The 21282-nt window shown below is 37.0% G+C and overlaps 1 protein-coding gene across 2 annotated transcripts in view; it reads right to left on the reverse strand.

Moving 5' to 3' along the window:
- si:dkey-82f1.1 (DENN domain-containing protein 2A) overlaps nucleotides 1–19942 on the reverse strand; it is a 38301-nt gene extending 18359 nt beyond the window's left edge. The window contains exons 1-2 of one of the 2 annotated variants that reach the window (XM_058766915.1): nucleotides 19648–19939; nucleotides 1703–1789 (exon numbers count right to left, since the gene is read on the reverse strand). In XM_058766915.1, the coding sequence (XP_058622898.1) occupies nucleotides 1703–1788 (86 nt within the window). In that variant the 5' untranslated portion in view covers nucleotide 1789; nucleotides 19648–19939. Of the gene's footprint in view, nucleotides 1–1702; nucleotides 1790–19647 lie in introns of both variants that reach the window. The other variant, XM_058766916.1, reaches the window with a different exon arrangement.
- Between the last annotated feature and the right edge of the window lie 1340 nt (nucleotides 19943–21282).

The following is a 21282-nucleotide window of genomic DNA, read 5'->3' on the forward strand; positions in this document are numbered from 1 at the left end:
TTAAAGACATCAAGAGTGTCTGACAGTCATTAAGTGATTAGATAACAATTTTAAAGTCCGTGCATTTAAAGGTCACATTTCAAAGCATCATTCATTCAAAATGACATTTTCAGAATTACCAATTACCAAAATCTCTCGCAACCACCAAATTATATGCCAACCATTCTACTTATTTAGACAGTATTCAGCATGAACCAAAAGCGTTCAAAGTTTCCACTTTGGTATTAATTGCATTGACTAGACTTTTAATGGTACAACGAATTAAAGAGTTTTTAAAATAAAATTAAAAGTTCAAATGAGATGCAGATGGACTTGAAGTCAGTGTGTCTTCTTTCCTGTGTGGACAGAAAACAAAAGCCTTTCACTACACAAATGAATCACCATCAGCGCATCGAATTGAAGGTTATGGTTTTGCCTCAAGTCCATCTGAAATCAAAACTCCTCTGTGAATGTTTGACCAAACGAACTTCCACCAATAGGACAAAGTTCAAGGGACAGTCGTGCATCTTTCTCTTTCTTTAACTGGCTCATTAACACATCCTTGGATTCCATCCAATGACACTGCGCCAACAAACAAACAGAGGAAATGTGAATCTACAAACTTTGTGTGCATGCTAAACGTCACAGAATTTCAGAGGAGAATATCTTGTCCATGCCCCCAAACAGTGATTCCTCTTTTCAAATACAAAGTGTTGGCTCTCAGAAAATTTAAATAAACTTTCAACAACTTTCTTTTGGCATGTTATTATTTTTTTTCGTTCTTTCTGGCTAATGTATCTCATTTCATGAAGCTCAAGGCAGCCAAGAGGAAAAAGTAGGTCAAGCTCCAAAACCCTGAAGAAAAGAAGCAAGAGAAAGAGGGAACGAGGGAGAGACAGGGGGTGAGACGAGTTAGGAAAGAGGAAAATAAGGAGTGTGTAGGACAAAATATGTGATTGTCTCTTTCAGGAATAGGCCTGCTCAAACTCTTGGATAGTACATCATCCATCATCACCCAGGATAGAAGCCAAAGTCTCCTCATCAAGATGATCTAACGGGGTTGGGGATGGGGGATATTGTAAGCCAGAGGAAATAGTATTTGATGATAGCAAAGTTTTCTCTACTTTGACCATGTTTGCTCAGGATCTGGCTGAAGATACTCACTTTACCGACAAGGCTTCATTAAAATGAGCTCACTCATTTCACCCATTTTTCTGCAGGTTTTAAAGTTTGTACTAACACACTGTGGCATTCCAAACCACCATGGGTTGGCAGTGCCAAAGGAGTTTAATTAGCTTTCAGTAAAAATAACTTTCACAGTTAGGCTTGTCCCAAAATCACCCTTAATATCCCACCTGAGGATGTTTATGAAGTCTATCAGTGTTAACGTTACCGGACATGTTTAGTGTATGAGGGATGTGGCACAGTCTGTTTGCCGGGAAACATCTTAAGCATGGACTAAAAGTTCTTATTAACTTACAATAACATCCAGGCTATTCATTTAGCAGACACCTTTATTCAAAGCAACTTACAAATAGAAACGCTACAAGTCAACCTAAAGAAACAGTATAGAAATTGCTAGAATACCATCTATATTATCCCTATATTGGGTAATAACACCTATAGTAGGACATACACCTTGTCAGTTGTTGAAACACTAGAAATTACTGTGTAAAACAACAATTTAGCATGAAATTGAAGGAGACTCAGTAGTTGTACATACCCGTTTGCTGATTGGTAGATGCAGTCCTCTGTGTTTGTACAGAGCAGTAGTGCTCTCCCGCCAGTCATGGTGCTAGCAGATGGCATCCTACACACACAAACAGATATAAATATACGTTTTTGGGACAATTATCATGGTTATACCATGGTATAAACCATGCACATATGCTATTTGAATATGGCATTCATTAAACACCATGGTATTAGCATCTGATACCTTTCACATTCCACGTGGTTAAGAAATATTGTACATTTACAACAGTCATTCATTTATCAAACAGCAAAATCCTCATGATACAGGAGTGGACTCAGTCCTGGAGCAACATACTTCAGATACATCTGAAGCAAACAGTACTTATTTTCCTTCATTTAGGAAATGATCACTATTACTGTTGCTCAAGTTAGTGGTCTGAACTAATGGGAGAATATTAAGCTTCAGTGTAACATAAATGGCCCCTCAAAATACTACAAGTTAAAAATATCAAAAGAAGGAGACCAAACAGACAAGAAAAATGGGGAAAAAACAAGGATTCATGACTTGATGTGACCTGTGACCTCTTATTTCTCTGCTCTGTGTTTTAAAGGAGCCAGTAATTATCAACCACCCAATAAAGAACTTACAAAGCAGTTGGGGGATCTGGACCCTCGCCACAGGTGTTACCACTTAACCAGCACATTTGGAGAGGATTGTCAAGCGTGTACGATTGCGTCTGTTCTTTTTGTTCTGCCAAACGGAAGTATGACAATGTCCACGGGACACAAGTGGGGGTGCAACATAAACGAACCCCATCTGTTTCCATGTTCAGCGAGCGCCATTCCACATGTGCAAGAGCTCAACGATTAGCCCACATTCCCAGCATTCTGCCACCACTGGAGCCAGCCGTAAAAACCTTCCTCTCTAGCTCGGATGACGTAAAGGTTACCAAACTGTGCTATTTCAAGACTTCCACGTTGCCTCGCGTCGGCGATCAGGCCTCTGGTGTGTCGCTGGGCTCCAGTGGTACTCAATGTGTTGATCTATCTGTGGGCGAGTATTCCTTGGCATCATCGCCTGTTTTTCTGAGCATTGGCCAAGAGCAATAATGAGAGTGTTGTTGTGCTGTGGAGTTTCACACTTTGGTGTGGTGAGCCCTCTTATTTTGATTAGCAATTAATGTAAACCATCCAAAACTGCTGGTACTAAACTGAAGAAGACCTGACTGCCAGAGGAAAATAAAATAAATCATTTTCATTCAATTGTATTTAATACTAATACATAATTTAATATTAATAGTACTCTGATAGATAGCCTACCTTAAGCTTTTATTTATAAAACAAAGTATTACCATGGTACATGTCTATATTTCCCACATTGTATAAAATAACTGAATAAAATTGTAAATCAAAATTAATAATTAAAGTAGAAAAACAAACTAAAATGATATAAAACAAAATATTTCAAATGTAATTATTTAAATAAAAAATATTATTATTATTATTATTATTATTATTTGTCATGGTACTTACCGACGTAAAACAAAGTATTACCATGGCACATGCCTAAATTTCCCACATAGGATAAAATAACTGAATGAAATTGTAAATTAAATAAAAACAAACAAATAAATAAAACTATTAAAAAAAAAAAATATGTAAACTTTTATGTAAAATTACTATCATTATTCTTATTAAAACAAAATAATTTAAATTGAATTATTTAAATAAAAACTTTTATCATGTAATGTTATTATCATGAAAAATTATTCCCAAACAAGATCAAAACAGGTATAATGTATTCATCAGTCCATCTATCTTTGTTTTGTGTCTGTCTTTCTTTATTCTTTAGTTTGCTCTCTTTTTCTCCTTCTTTCTATATTTTCTCCCTCTCTCTCGGTTGACCTGCAATCCTAAATGATTTTCAGCTGTGTGTGTGTGTGTGTGTGTGTTGAGTCACATGTTTGCAGAGCAACATCAGCACTCCCCTGTCCTCCCTCCCCCTCTCTTTCTCTTTCTGAAAATGCAAACAGAGAGAGAAATGAAAGTGAACGGCCAAAGCATAATATGTAGAGCAATAATCTATAGCAGGCCAAGAGCAGGTGTCATATAGCATTTAAACATCATTTTACATCTGTATGAACAAGCTTTATGATTTGAATAGATTCATACATAGTGTTAAGAGTTTGTTCAGATCACTGACCTTAAGTATGAGCAAACAGAACCTTAGTAAACGCCACTAAAAACCAACTCATCCTGACAGCCACAAACAGTAAATCTGGCAGTAACCGTAATTTTAGGGTCTTTTCAGTGTCTTTGTTCTCTTCACTATTGTTAAACGTGACCTCTGTGAGATAAAGCGTGACATGAAGAAAGTGAGCCATCTGTTCCGGCCAATAAAAAAACTCCATATGACCCGAAGGACCTTTACCTGTCCCGCCCCCTGACCTGATGCCCATCAGCTGATTGGATGACAACAAGTTCATTGTTCTGAACAGAAAAAGGATGGGATCAAACTAGAGGAGACATGCAAGATTCCTGAATCCCTAAGATTCCTTAATGCACTTACATTCTTAGTATACAATGCTATTAGGAGATCTTGTGAGTGAAGGATGGTGAGGGTCGGGCTTCGGCCATCAGAACCCGTCAGTAATGTTATGCAAGCGACTAACAGCCCCGAACAGCAGATCTTTATCATTCCAGAGACACAATCTGCGCTTATTAACTTTAAGAACGCAGAAAAAGGTTCTTTCCGGCAGACCAGAAAAGCTTTTAGTATGTGTGATAACTGCTGCAGAGTAAACATGTCAGTTACATATGGTTTGCGTGCTTGTTTTGTTATTCTCATGAACTCTCAAACCAACTAAAATGTTTATAAATACACAAATAAAATGACTTACACAAATTAAATTAAATTGAAAAATACAATAAAAATTTTAATTTAATTTAATTTAAAAGAAATAATAATAAAATGTAAAAATGTGTCAAATAAAGTAAAATATAATAAAATAAATAGTAATTGCAATTTTAAATTAATAATTAAAATGCACAAATAAAATAAATTATATAAAAGTAATTTACATTTGATTATAATAATTAATTATTATTATTATTATTATTACTATTATAAAATAAATTTTAAGATTACTCTGTTAAATCTTTCCTCTTGCAAAACAATTACAATTATAATTATAATTCTGTAACACTTCTAGCCATGTAAACTTTTTTTGTGCATCAGTGCATTCTGAAATGTGTCAGTATGGATTCAAAATGATGTTGCATTTAGTTGCAAAAAATTAAATGCTGCAAATGACTGCAAAGTTGGAAATTTTTTTAATTGCAAAAAGAAATACGTCATTTTTTGAAAACACTAATAATTATCTTGAATTCAGAACATCAGAAGCTCATGGGAAGTCGACACAAGTATAAGTGTTTGTGTGGAGCAGTTATTAACTAGGCAAATCCCCTTGGATTCAACAAAAGAATCCAGATTCGCCTCATTTATTGTACATAACAGCATTATATTAGTGGAACAATGTGTAAAAATATGAGTGTGTGTGAGGCGACCAAGTGGAAATAGAAGATCATCTGCGTTTAGCTATAAATCTTATCTTTTTTTTTTCTCTTGCTCTGATCAAGCCTAGTGCGCCAAACCCTGCAGCGGAGCTGGACTGTAGGAGGGTTTCATATGGGACGTGCAGCACGTATTCATGAACACACACATGCAAACAAAGGGTCAGATTCACAAAGGGTAGGTCAAATCCGCAGTTTTCCTACATGACGTCAGCGGGAGCGTTCCAGAATCTTGCATGGTGACTTACAAACACAGGTCTGAGTGCTCAATGAAAGGGATGGTGTTCAAAAATACACTTTTGTCATAATTCACTCGCCCTCATGTTGTTCCAAACCTTCACGACTTGCTTTCTTCAGAAGACGACAAAAGGAAATGTTAGGGTGAATGTTTGAGAAGCTGTTTTTCATGAGCGGATGGTGATTTATAAAGCTACAAGAGACAAAAAAAAGCATAATAAACATTAGGGGTGTAACGGTACACAAACATGACGGTACGTTCCTCAATTTTGATGTCACAGTTCAGTATGGCAAAAAATAAACAAAATTGCTTCTTTTTTACATTAAGCAGTGGTTTACTGAACAAATTGCTCTTTCTTTAAATAAATTCAATTACAATTAAAATCTACCTCAGCTTCTGCTCTAAACTATAGGCAGCCCTTTTACATCTCTTTAAGGTCACAATTAACAACTTTAATTCAATTACTATTTATTTTTAAATTTAATAATCAACACTCAACTTAAAAAATTGTATGCAAAATTTTAAATTGCACACAATGCCGTTTTTAAATTAAATTCTAAATTATAAAATTGTTGTTGAAATATATTCATTTACACAGTTACTGTCATAACTTGTTTCATAACAGATTTATTTAAACATATATTATTCAAGACATCACTAACAGGTGAAGTAAAATACAATGAGTATATAGTAGAATATTTTGTGAAATACTCTTCTCTAGACTTCATTTCTCTAGTGAACTACCGCGCTGTGGACACTAATGACTTGCCTGAGGTAAATGAAATGCTTTGTGACATTTTGTTTACAAGCCGTTTTATTGACCTCTTTCCATGGTTGAAACACTGAGTGAGCGATTACGTGAGGCAGGAGATGTTCATTCATGTATATTTTGCATTAAAACTATAGTAAAGAGGAAGGAATAACTCCTGCTGTTTGAACTAAGGTGTTTATACAGCAATCTGTCGTGCCACATCAAAGAGTACCAAAACGGCATTTATTGTGTGAATTTCCTGAAAAAATTGACATAAGATGAGACTTTGGGTGAATCCCATTTCTCTGTCTTACCCCTTCCCCTTAGTTTTGCGCGTTCACGTGAGAGTAAGGGCTATCCCAATTCTCGTTTTGATCGAGGGGTAGGGCTAAGGGGAAGGGGTAGATACCCCTTAAAACCAAGCATTTTCGCGAGCTTACTTGAAACCGAGGGGTACCCAGAACACACTGCGCAACCGGCAACAATCAAGTATTTTCGGCTTAAATAATTTATTTAAAAATTACGACAGTCTTGTTTTGTGCTCTAGACAGTCCTGTACATATATATTTGCAACCATGTTCTTAATTGAAACGTTTTTAAAAATCGCTAGTTTGCGACGCTAACGTTACATTGCTGATTTGCACAACAGTCCCGCAGACTAGCCTTGAATGGACTCCATGCATGTCTACAGTTTTAACAAGTTTGTAAAACGATCCAAAGTTTGTGATCAACACTTGTCGGCTCTGGTGACGTAGCAGCCAGCTAGCGACGGTGTATGATGACGTAACCGTAACCAAGTGGTGTCTCATTTCATAGGGGTATGTTTTTCACCTAGCGCTACCACTCGGTTTCGAGGGACAAGGGCTAGGGTAAGACGTAGGGGAAGGGGTAAGACAGAGAAATGGGATTCACCCTTTGTTTCTCATCAAAAGTAACAATATATAAAGCTGGAAGTTTCCAATGAAGTTCCACTCATGCAATGGTTAAAACATGCTGTATTTTTTCGGTTCTCATGCATACCGAACCAAAAGACCCATATACCAAATATTTTCGATAAGAATACATGTACAGTTACACCCCTAATAAATATATTGCACTTAACTAGTCTTATGCTTTTGCAAAGTTTTGAAAGCTTGAGAGTCTACCTTTATTGAATGTAAAAGAGTGCATTGTTAAAGTTGACTATTTTGTGTACTACAGAGGAAAGTCAGTCATTTGGAACAACACGAGGGTGAATAAATAATGACAAATTTTTATGGTTTTATGTTTTGAATGCAGCGCAGTGATGAAATGGCTCTAAATGGAATGTTTTTCAGCCTGTGATGTGTCACGAACGCTGGTGTTCAGCACTCCAGTGACCTGAGAGCCAGCTTTAACTCTGTGTTTCTCCTCCTCCTCACAGCTGGTTCTCATAAAGCCTTCACTCGGCTGTGGCCCTGAGGGCCCTCAAACCGATGACATCATGCTCCTTGCACTTCTCAGAAACTGAAAGATAGATGTGTGATTTGCACAGTGAAAGGACAGCTTGGCCGTCACCAATACTGAGAGTCCGAAGCCAAAGCACAAACACGTTTGTACTTAATTCTCTGTCTTTCCTGTTTGTAGGTTTAGATTCTGCTGACACAAACCGGAACAGACTCAGTAAATCTGCCAAATAACTCAGATGCTTGCTAATTAAGGAAGCTTCAGGAACTTAATGAAACAGAATGAGCATGAAACTGCAACACTGTCTGCATTCTTTGCATTGATTTTGGGGTAAAAACTTGCAGACTTCTGAGGAAAATCTGCTGAGATTCCTGTGAGATTTCATAGCAACCACAAAAAGCCCTAACGACCTCATAGCAACACCCTGGCAACCAACATTAACACCCTAGCAACATGATGGCAACCCCCCAAAAACACCCTGGAAACCACATAGAATTTTGCACCTAACACCTTCTGCATAACCAACTACCCATAAAACCCCAGGAACGCCATACCCACAATACATTAAACCTTAGGAACACCCTGGAAACCACTCATTACACACTAGCAACTACCTAGAAACAGCATAGCAACCATCCAAAACACACTAGCAACCACACAGCATTACATTGAAAAACTTAGCAACACCCTAGCAACTACCTATAAAACCCCAGCAACACCATGACTTATTACATATAAGCAAACCATGAAGTAAGAGCATAGCAACTATCTAAGACACCCTAGCAACCACATATCATTATATTGAAAACCGTAGCATCACCATGGAAACCACTCACAACACCCTAGCAACACCATGGCAACAACCCATTAAACCCTAACAACACTCTGGCAACCACTCAGCAGCAACACAACAACCATCCCAAACACCTTAATAACCACATAGCAATGTGCTGAAAACGTTAACAGTTGGGCTGCACGATAAATCGCATGCGATAATTATGTGCATCTTGTCAGTAAAGCCTGCTCTGTAATCAGTAGTAAATTTCCATCACGTGCGTGCTTTCAGATGGAGCAGCATTTACTATACAAAGCCATAGTTCACTATAAGCTTCGCAAAATCACGTTCATAATCGCAGACAATATCATCAATATTATACATCGATATTATGAAATTGTTCTGTGATAATAAAGTTGTTTGCGTAGCTTCTCAGTGAACTACGGCTCTGTGTAGTAAATGCTGCTCCTTCTAAAAGCACGTGAAAATACCACATTTAATAACATGTTTTTACTCCAAACTCACTTCATATTTGAAATAATATGAAGGTAACCACCCCTAATTTTTTTGTACCATGGCAGTGACGTTTCCTGAGGTAAATCATCAACTTTTCACCAATTTTTAATAACCAATAGCAATGCCTTGGCAACCACCCATAACTATGGAGGCCCAGTAGTGCATAACACAACGAAATCTCCACAACACAATGCATAGGACTAATTTCATTGTGTTGCGGCTTGTTACCATTGCATTGAGCTAATTTCATTGTGTTGCAGCTTGTTTCCATTGTGTTGTGCTAATTTTGTTGTGTTGCGACTTGTTTCCGTTGTGTTGTGCTAATTTCGTTGTGTTGCAGCTTGTTTCCGTTGTGTTATGCTAATTTGGTGTGTTGCAGCTTGTTTCCGTTGTGTTGTGCTAATTTTGTGTGTTGCAGCTTGTTTCCGTTGTGTTGTGTTAATTTCAACGTGATCTCACAGAATTCCGTGTAATGTTCACGGACTTAATTAACCTCCGAATCTGTGGTGGCATCACGGAATCGCCGAAAATTCCGCGATGGGCTCACAGAAAAAATTCCGTGATGGGCTCACAGAAGTGATACCAATGTAAGTCAGTGACAGGCATCAGCCGTGCTCCACGCACGGAAACCCTTAGCATCAATATGCCGACGCGATACTGGGACATTTATCGTCATTATTGTTCAGAACTGGGTAGGTTTAGGGTAGGGGTGGGGTCAGGTACTCCAGTGAAAGTATAACTGCATCGGAGTCACTCTTTTTACGTTGAACCAGTGAATCCGTGCATGGACCACGGCTGATGCCTTCTGTGAGCCCATCACGGAATTTTCGGCGATTCCGTGATGCCACCACAGATTCGGAGGTTAATTAAGTCCGTGAACATTACACGGAATTCTGTGAGATCAGGTTGTCTAATTTCATTGTGTTGTGACTTGTTTCCGTTGTGTTATGCTAATTTTGTTGTGTTGCACTACTGGGTCACTGTATATATGTCTAGAAACACACAAACACACACACAAGAGACTAGGGCACTACATGCTACATTTACGTCTCTGCCATTGTTATCCTCTGTGGGAGAGGACAAGCTTCAGACAGGAACAATTCTAGGCCAGCCACAGAATGAGACAGGATGTGGAGAGGATATAGCAAACAATTCATTCATGTATGTTTGTGCCCCCTATCAGTGCCTTCCAAATATAATCTCACTGTGAATTGATGTGCGTTTGAATCGCAACTATGTTCCTTGTTGTTGCGGTGTCGGGATTGTAAAACATTACAATAACATCAAATAACTTATTGTTAATGATACTGTTCCGGGACATGGAGGATGATGATGGTTGTTTACATTTGCTTTGGTCAAATGAGCACAGTGAATCGGTGGAAGTTGTAATTATGGTTTTAGGACAGAACCACATGACCAACTGTGCGACACTTTAGGCCCTGTAGACCTCAAGGGAGAAAACGGCATGACAAACTGTTATTTTCTTGTTTATGCAAGCGTTAGCTAAGGGGCGACATCATGGACAGATAGTCACACAGGAAGGAAGAAAACAGGAAGTGAAATCTGTGGAGAACGAGACCCCATTAAGCTCAAATGTGTCTCCTCTGGGGTTTTAAAACAGATCTCAACAATGTCTCACAATGTGCTCGGATTTGCCAAGATATTCTAGGCTGCAATCAAATCTTGATCTAATTTAAGTGAGTTGGTTTGATCATATTCCCCCAGGAAAGAAAAATCACCAATGAGATCTTGTTAATGTCTCAATTCTTTCTCCTAGTCAGCAAAGTGCAACTGGAGACTTTCACTTTTCTGTTTTTCTTAAAAAAGATCCCAATAATCTCACACATGTCTCCTCAAGAGAGATCTCAATGTCTCAAACTGTGGTCAGGACTGCCAAGGAGCCTGCAATGCAATGTGAGGGATCTTGATATGACTTAAGACCAGAAGATTTGAGTTATGCTATGCTTTAGTGTTTAAGTTACAGATTTTAGTATCTTGGCAAAGCTGAGAAGAGTTTGAGACTCTAAAAACCAGAGGAGGCAGAAAGTCAACAAAAGTCTCCATTGTTGCTTCATGTCATCGTATACCTATCTAGAAGAAGAAAAATCATCTATTAAAGAGGTCTCAATAAATATCCATTAAATAATGGCACAAATCATGAAGGAGCCCATCTGATTTTGATCTGAAGAGGAAAACCAATGTATGCGTTTCCTTGGATTCCTAATGTTACTGAAGGTCGTGAAAACTTTCAGACCTTCATTTAGACTCCATCACTCTGGCGGTTTGGTTTACATTCATTCTGGAAATGTTGATTTAGAGAGCGAGCTGAGGGCAAGAAAGAAGGGAAAGAGAGAGAGGAGGAGGAGAGAGAAACAAGAGGCTCTGTTGCTTGGTGGATCGTTGACTCCGGAAGAGGACTTTCCCAAGCTCTCGCCACGCAGTGCTCCGATGGGAATAGTGCAGGGAATTGTAGGAATCTGTCTGCGCTGAGGCGCGTAGGGCCGGTGGGAATGGTCAGGCGGAACCACAGAAGCGTGAGGGAAAACAGGAAGTGTAACTGGAGATCTGGCTTCGAGTCAAAGCAAGAGCCGAGAAAAAGTTGCGGTATGTGAGTATGAGGGCCACCATGAGTTGCACTGATCGCGGACTACCACCTTGATCAAAGATTAGTATTGTAATTCCTACAGGAGACCAAGACAACTGCACTCAAATCAGGCAGAAATGGAGCACTTCTACTGCATTTTACTAATAAGGATATCCGTTTCAAGTGGATTTAGGGTAAAGAGTCTAAACCTTCCAAAAACCACGGCCTCCAAAAGTCATCTCTTACTTCATTCTGCATCCTCAGGATACTTCACAGCTCTGGGAGAAAAAAAAAATTTGTTCAAAATGAATTGTCTCATCATGATCGGACCAAACATGGTGACCTCTCAATGATCTCATCCTTCCTATGAAATTTTCCAAGTTCAAAGATACAAGTTTTTCAACTGACAGGGACAAAAACAGAAGCTCAGCCACATGACTCTCAGAAAAAGAACAGTCTTTGGAAATTCTGCGGTTTTCCCTTGTAATACAAGAACTCCAGAAGACCCAGAAACTGGGAAACTGCATGTTCATCTGAGCTTTAATGCATCACCGGGTGTTAGAGCACAGATATTTCCATGATTTTCAGGGTAGGATTGTTCCCTGGCGTAGAAGATAGGCATTAATATTCAAAAAGGGCTTGTGCACATTTCATAGAACGCTCTTTGAGAGCCAAGTTGGTTAGTATAAGATCAGCTATCCAAACCACTCCTGTCAATTTTATTCCGCAACTTTGCCTTCAGTTACAATTTGCTAATGTTCCGCTGCAATATTCCCAACACAAACATCTTACCCTCTTCAAGGTCCTGAAATTAATAGTGTCTAGAAGGTAAACCTTGCTGCGAAACTCTTGAGATTAATTTTTTTCTGCAACAAAGCTTATAGTCAGAGTCAGGGTTGCTGCAGGTCTCCACATAAAAGAATATAAGAATTATAAGAATTTGCATGTGAATTTCCCAAGACTTTCTGCACAACAAAGGTACTGTCTAGACATGACCCTGTTATTCTAAGGACTCAAACAAGATGCTTTCCCTCAAAAAAAAAAAAAAAATGCAGAAAGGGTATTCTTCTGAAGTGAGAACCTGATACAGGCTTAGTTATCAAGGCTGTGCATGTACATACCAGGCAGTGTGTTTGAGCGCGACTGTAACAACTAAAGTATTGTGCAAAATCTCGGCCAGGTGTGTCTCCACCTGCACAGACGGACAAAATGTGTAACTCACATTACCTGAAACACCTCTGACAGATAAAAAGAGCTTTGATGCTCAGGCAATGAGTGAAGGAAAAACATGAACCTGTCAGTCGTGCTGACTGTAAAACTAATGACTTAATGATACCCTTCCATTTAATAGCGAACATGGCAGGTCTGGTGTGCTAAACAGGTTGGAGGTCTTTACATACTCACATCTGAGTAATTATAAGCCATTAGTTTCATTATGTCTATTTGTCTCTCAACAGAAGAGGATCTTAACTGGTGTTCCATTAGAAACCACATTTTACATTAGACATCAAGCAGACACCCAATACCAGATCCGTAAGTCTGGGGATTATTTACTTGTTCTTTGAGTAGCTTGTTCATTGTTTTTAAGAATGTAGGCATGTTACACAACCTGTCCATGTTGGCATATGTCAAATTTGACTAGATTCTACCAAATGTTCAACAAAGTGCTTTCTCCTCCCTTTTTTAAAGCTGCTAAGCAAACATTGTGCAAAGTTGGAAGATTTGAGTGTTGCTTGACCAGTAAGAAATGCAGTAACAAGGAGCCTGACGCTTCACTCGGCGAGTTCAATGAATTGGTGAACATTGACACAAGTCATATGAAAGGACCTTTAGGCTGCACATCTTGGATGGTTTGCTGATTCCAAAGCACTGTAATTGGTTGCAGATTGGATGTGTGCAAAGTGGCGAAAGAGTGAGCGAGAGAAGAAGGCAGTATTAAATCGTTTTAGAAGGTAAAGAGGTATTTTAAACCACCCACGCTAGGAGAGGAAGAAGAAACATCCCACGTTCCAGATGGGGAAGAATGGATTGTTTTACTCAGCCTCACCCACATTCCCCTTTTTATTTCCTTCTTGTTCCTTCATCTTCACAAAATCCATGACACTTCCACATCACATCCCTTATCTTTGAACAAATCACATGTCCTAATCTGTTGGTTGGCCATTAAGACATAAAGACAAAGTTAACTGAGGAATGCAAATTGATCTCTTTAATCGTTGATGGATGAAATGAAGTGCATCTTTTGAGTAAACTTCCTCTTTTTATGATTGTCCTCTGCACAAAGTCAGTCCACCCCATAAATTTAATTCTGTCACTATTCACTCCCCCTCATGTCATTCCAAGCCCATTTCTTTCTTCTGTCAAACACGAAAGGAGATATTGTACAGAATGTTTACTAGGATGTTATATTAAATGCACCATGACCATGGCCTGTCAACCTCTTTAAAAAAAAGCATCCATGCTAATTGTGCACTATATTTCCAAGCCTTCTGAAGTCATACCATAACTTTCTGTGAGGAACAGACCGAGGTTTTCATAGCCAACTTACATTTAAATATTTTGCATGAAGTGTTGCACCAGATTTAAATGCCACTGTTTGTTGCTTCTCACATTACGGCAAAGTAGGTGTAAACATAAGGAAGTACAAGTGAGATTTGAGACCTCTGATGGATAACAACTTTATCGCACAAAAAGTTAGTGTACAACTTCAGACGGCTTGGAATATAGTGGACTATCTTTGTCATTTTGGAATTTGGAATTTTTGGAATGGCATTAGGTTGAGTAAACAATGATACAGATTCCTGTTTTAGGTGAACTCTACCTTCAAACTGGTGGTGCATTTGGTTATCACTTTATTCCCTCACTGGAAAAGCTCCTGAAACCCTTCATTAGCTGTTGCAACCTTGAGGTCTGCTCTGTCTTCTTGAGTGCTACAAAAACCACTGAACCTTGACGGAGACGGCATCGGAGCGACAGCTTGCAGGCACGGCTCCTTAAGGAGTGGGGGCTGGAATCTCAAGAGTTATAAAAGAAGGAGGGTTACAGAGGAGAAAGACGGGAAGGAGGAGAAGGGGTGGAGGTCAGTAATCACAGCATCTGTGGTCCGTTCCCTTAAACTCCAACACAAAGCCCCGGAGCTCACGGAATCCTGAGCAGCTAGAATTCCCTCACACGCACCGCAGGGCGCATTCTACAGCTGTTGCTGTGGAGACAGTCAGCGGCGGTTCAGCGGAGCTCGGGTCATTACGGCAGTTAGGAAACCTTCCTGAATGTTGCACTGTGAGCAGAGCTGGGTAGTAACTGATTACATGTATTCTGGATTACGTAATCAGATTCCAAAAATTAAGTACTTGCAATTAGATTACATTTTAAAACACTCATAATCAGACCATTTTTATGGATTACTCATTTATTGATTCTCCCTCTTTTTCATCTAAATGTTTCTTTCTAAAATAGCCTACTGCTTATATATATTCAGAAAGTCTTCCAGTTTTGCGGATATTCACACAGAGACCAGTCACTAGTCAGGTGGCCACACTGAGCATTTGACCACTGGATTTACAAAAATAATTTCGGGTTTAAGAAGTGTTTGAACATTGCTTCAACTGCTGATGAACAAATTAATTTTTATTTGAATTATCACTCAGTAGCTTATTTAATCATGTATTACTAAAGCGCTGGAAGGCTTTTGTATTTCAAACACATTAAAATCATTAAAATTCACGTTCATTCTTATTTACATGTAATGCAGGCATTCCCAAACTTTGTCATCTTACACCTAATATATTTTCTTGAAGTACCCCTGAGATTTTAAAACAAATATTTTAATAATTAAGTATCACATTTGCATGCTCACGGTTCTCTGTTGGTTAATGGTCACATGACATGCAGGTAAACAAAATATTTAATTTTGTTAGTAAGCGTTTTATTTTGATTGATGTTATTCTAAAATGACTTGTTTTAATTTTTATGATTTCATTAATTACTAGATTTTCATTAAACTCACGAAGCCCCTGCAGTTCATTTACGAACCCCAGTTTGGGAAACATTCGCAATGTAATGTAATGTTTAATGCACTTCATGTTGTTAATTACAACGAATGGAATATATTTTTGCGTCCGAAATTCTCATTCGAAATTTTCGCACGTAAAAAAAATAAATAAGAGTGCACGTTGTGTCAATCACGTTTACACACTGCCTCTGAAACTTTCATTCGTCGTAAAAAAAAAAATCGAATCAGGTTCGATTTTCTGCATTTTTGGACAATTTTGGATATTTCAGACTCAGTGTGCAAGGACCTTTACTGTTTGTATTTTTATATCAATATAGCACAAGATTATCCTATTTAAATCAATGTCATAAACAACGTAAGTCAAAAGTAATCTAAAAGTAATCAAAAATTTGTCTGATTACGTTACTTAAAATGTGTAATGTAATGGACTATATGTTACTAACTACAATTTTTGTCATGTAATTTGGAATCAGTAACAGACTACAATTTCTAAGTAATCTACCCAGCTCTGACTGTAAGCTACAGAAAGACATCATGCTTACTGAAGCATCTGGCCTGTCGTAGGATGCATTTACATGTGTATGACACTTATGCAAACGCAGTACAATAGAGACAGATGTCTATTACCACATGTCACAAGAAATCACACACAAAGACTGCCGGCTTTAAGATGCACAGCTCATATACTCACCAACACAGACACACAAAGTCAAGCATCACTAGCTCTAATGCTCAGTCTTAGAGATATGAACAGACACGAATGATTCCTCAAATCATGTGTCTTGTTGAGGAGAGGTGTGCTGTTACTTTACTAAGTGATCAGACTAACTATTTCAACCTGGTGGATGATAAAACAGGTGAAAAAATACTTATATTGAAGGAGAGATTCAAACGATATCTAGAGACTAAGAGCAGAGACTTGAGTGTAGACGCTTTTCACTTAGGCCATTAAACAACCAATTAGCAACCACCTAGCAACTATCCAAAACACTTTAGCATCCAGCTAGTAACCACTCAGAACACCCTGACAACTGTATAACAACATTAGGGCCCTATGATGTCCGCGATGCGGAAAACATGGACAGAATTGCGGAATCTGGTCATAAAAACAGAATTTAATGTATAACTCGAAATGTTACGGAATTTGCCAAATTTTGGATGGATATATCAAAAGTAGGTCAGTTTGCTTAAATCAAAACAAGATATAGACTGATTTCTGTGAATATTAAGCTGCACAATATCTGCTGCCACAATATATGAGTACATGAAGCCATGAACATGATCTCTTCATGAGAGTCACTTCATGAGCATTTTACTGTTTCTTTTGAGTAAAACTCGGCCTATCGTCATATCATATACAAACAGAAACCTAAAGGTCTTCACAGCAACCTGTCAAAATAAACGTTTGGTTTAACTTGAAGAAACTGTGACAGAAATATATTACTTAACGTAATTATAGTACTACTACTATAAATTATTAAAACATCTTTTTAAAAGAATATTTACCAGAACAATTATTAACAGAATTTATTTAGCAGAAAAATGTAAATACACAACACAGTTATTATTATTATTTATAAAATCAATCAATTAGAGATGCTTTTGATCATTAATATTTAGTAAAAAATATTTGGTGAAAATAGAACTTTAATAAATTGCTGTTTAATATTTGAAGTTTCATGATTTCAATTAATTAGACATGCTTTTTGATTATTAAAATTTAATTTAACCATTAAAACAGAGTCTAGAAAAAAATGCAATTTGGAAAAAATAAATAAAACAGATTTCATCCTACCGGCCCTACTACAGCATGCTAAAAACCACTTGAGGATGGACACTTTTCACTTTGGCCATTAAAAAACCACCAGAACATCCTAGCAACCCCATAGCAACAGCCTAGCAACCACCCAAAACACCCTAGCAACATGCTAAAAACAACTCCAGAAGTGTTTTCTACAGGTAAGCACCACCAAAAACCAAGTTCTGCATTCAGCTCCAAAGGTTTCCAATAAACAAAGCAGATGGAAAAATGTCCTCCTCTCGGCTCACTCAATTGCAGTCTATCTTTCCTAAACTCATCCTTTGACCTTGTGACTATTTATTAGAGTCATTTAGAGTGAGCCATTAGTCACAGAACAGAGCCAAACAGGCCTGCATTCAAAGGCTCTTACCCAGAATCCTTTGCTACACACACACACTCTGCTCTGGCAATCACTCTGAACTTATAGCCAAAAGAAAAAATAAAAACCTCATCATTCACAAATTGGGCTTCATTCATAAAACATGAGGAGAAAAATCTGTGAAACCATATTTTAATGTAAACTGCATCTGAAAATGTACTATCAAATTTTATGAATTACACAGAAATTAGTTTTTCTTTCTTTCTTTATGTGAATGAGGCCTACTTTGGGATCGTTTATTGCATACTTTGACTATTTTAATAAAGTTTTCAGCTATACAGAGAGTAGTACATTTAATCACGTTAATATGTAACCAAAATTAGCCCAAAACCCCTATTTAAACATTAAAATGATTCTATTTGGGCCTCAATACGTCTTTGTACATCTGCAGTCTGACAATTTAACTGGAACTGAAGTTTGCTTCTGATGTGTCATATTGGAAAGATCATGGGATTATGGGTATTGTTGCGAAAACAAAAACATTTTAGTCCTAAACAGCAGTTACAAATAAAAGCATGAGGGTGAGTCACTGCATGAGCCAACAGAGATGGGAATATCCCACTCACAATATGTTCTCTGCGAAGAAATACAAAATACTGACATAAAATGACTTTTCAAATTGATCCAGAGGTCCAACGCTCTCAATTCTTTTGGCGTTGACGTAGTTTATGAATTATGAAGTCATGCCTTGAGACGACACATCAAAACTCTCACTCTGACTGTTATTAAAATGCCAAACACATATACAGCTTGGCTGAATTACTTTTGTTTGTATCTCTCTTTACTTTCAGCTGTCTAAAGAAGCAGAGCTATTGTTCTCTTGGCTGAAATTACTTGCAGCACTTATTCAATTACGCTCTATCTATCCGCTCTCTCGCTTCTTAGTCAGGAATGCACTAATGAACACACTCTCATTACTAGTTTAACTTTCAGTCTTAAAACAAACAACAAAACAGCACAAACTACAATCACTACAAAACTGCTGTGCACTACTTTAAACTTCATATATAAGACCAATGCAAACAATGCACATTGAGCACACAATACACACTATTTAAATGACAATACAATAAACTTTTACATATTTAAAAATAATAATAATAATTAAAATGGATAAAGACCACTCCTAAAAGAAAATTAGTTTTAGTTGTTTTAATTTTATATAATGTTTGTGTATTTTTAATGCATTTATTAATATTTTTATTTTTAGAAATAAAAAAACTTTATTTACAGTTTTTTTTAATCATTTGTACCATTAAAGGAGGTTTTGTGAAATATAATTTTGGTTTTGTCAGACAATAACTACAGATTATGCCTAAAAAGTTTTTGTTTTAATTTTATAATATTTGAAAACAATGTATTTTTATTGTATTGTTTTAATCTTTTTATTTAAAAAATAAAATAAAATAAAATTTACTCTATTTTTAAATCTTTTTTACCATTGAATGAGGTTGTGTCAAACATAATTTTGGTTTTGTCAGACAATAACTACAGACCAAAGTATTTATTTATTTATTTTTACATTTTATAATATTTTTATTCATTAACAAATTTTATTTTTAATGTATTTGTTTTATTTATCTTTTTAATTTTTGAATAAAAAAAATACTCTATTTTTGAATTATTTTTACTGTTGAAGGAGATTTTGTCAACCATAATTCTGGTTTGTCACACAATAACTACACTAATTTCTTTATAAAATGTTTTTATAAAACATTTTATAATATTTTTACAAACTATTTTTATTTTATTTTATTTATTTTTTTTATTTGTCATTTTTATTTTTAGAATGAAAAAAAACACCATTATTTACTCTACTTTTGAATAATTTTTACCACTGAGGGAAGTTTTGTCAAATGTAATTTTGGTTTTGCCCCCAAAACCTACACACACACACACACACACACACACAAACATACCTTGCTCTGTTGCTTGCGCCCTGCAGTAGTGCAGTGGTCTTTCATTTTGTGAAATCTGACCCCAGGAAAGACGGCATCCACTCTCATGATCTGAGCAGCTATTCCCTTCTTCTCCTCCCTTTCCTCTTTTTTCCTTCTTCAGCACAGGCTTTGGCTGATTAAATCCTCTTTTTCCCAGCCGGTCCCCGTGTATCCTGCAAACGGTCTGCGAGCAGAAGAGAAGCTGCAGTCGCTCAGAGAGACTCAAACTCCAGCTGCAGGCAACTTTATCTCTTTCCAGTGTTTCTGCCTTCCTCCGCTCTCATTCTCTTTTCCCACCCCTCCCTCCTGAAGCCAGGACCCCCCTCCCTCTCCTCTTTCCCATCGGAGTCTTTCTCCTCCTCCAAACCCCCCACTGCTGAACTAATCTGCAGCTGGACGAGCGATTGGACGCCTGGTTGCCGTGGAGATGGAGTATCCAGCTTTAAAAGTTGACTGGAGCCAAACGGAGCGCAGAACAAATTCCATCCATCCGCATGAACGGTGGAATCAAGAAGTATGTGGATACTTCAGATGCTCTTAAAAATCAACCTGGGAGGAAAAATCATAAATAAGATCTCTTTGATTGCTCAGTTGTTTCTCCTATATGGAAATGAGATTAAATAGAAATCAAATGGAAACGTATGCTTAAGAAAAAGACCCCAGTAATCTGGTGGGGTGTCTCCTCTAGAGCTTTAGATCTCAACAATGTCTCAAACTATGCTCAGTTCTACAGTCAAAAGTCAGACTCAGGTCATCTCGATATGATCAACATGAGTTTTATAGCTCTACACTCTTACTGTATGATAGTTATTATTACTGCCTTTTTTATTTCTACTGAGAAATTGTAGGAAAAATGTCTGAGACAAAGTTTGACACTTCAATGTCTTTGAAAGAGCAATATCGGAGCAATAAGACTTTCCTCCTTTTTATTATCTATAAAAATAGACACAAATTTAAGGTAATTAAATTTCTTAAAATGTTTTTTTTTTTTTAAACGCATCCTGGTTTCCACAAAAATATGAAGCAGCACGATTGTTTTCAACATTAATAACAATCAGAAATGTTTCTTGAGCAGTAAATCAGCACATTAGAATAATTTCTGAAGGATCATGTGACATTGAAGACTGGCGTAATGATGCTGAAAATTCAGCTTTGATCACAGAAATAAATTACATAACTAAATCCATAGCAAAATAAATAAATAAATAAAAAAACGAATGACAAATAACAAAACAATAAAATATGGAACAACAACAAACAAAATTGCATTAAAATAATGTTTTTTCATGTTAAAAATATTAAAACATTTACTCATTCTATTTGACTATTTTTCTTTAATTAGGACATTCTTATTTTTATTTGAATCGTTTTCAATTAAATGATATATCTTGTGTTTATCATTACTGAACTGATGATTTATTGCATTTTAAATATGACAACTTATTAACCAATAAATCAACAAATCAGTCACTTGATGAGGGCTCATTTCCAATTGTAATAATATTTCTATTTTTGATCAAATAAATGCAGCCTTAGTGAGCATTAGATAACAAATCTTGTCATCTAATGCAAATACCGTCAAACTGACTCACTTTAAATTAATATTAAGTTAGT

Source organism: Onychostoma macrolepis, chromosome 25 (assembly GCF_012432095.1).
Source record: "Onychostoma macrolepis isolate SWU-2019 chromosome 25, ASM1243209v1, whole genome shotgun sequence".
NCBI classification, from domain to species: Eukaryota; Metazoa; Chordata; class Actinopteri; order Cypriniformes; family Cyprinidae; genus Onychostoma; species Onychostoma macrolepis.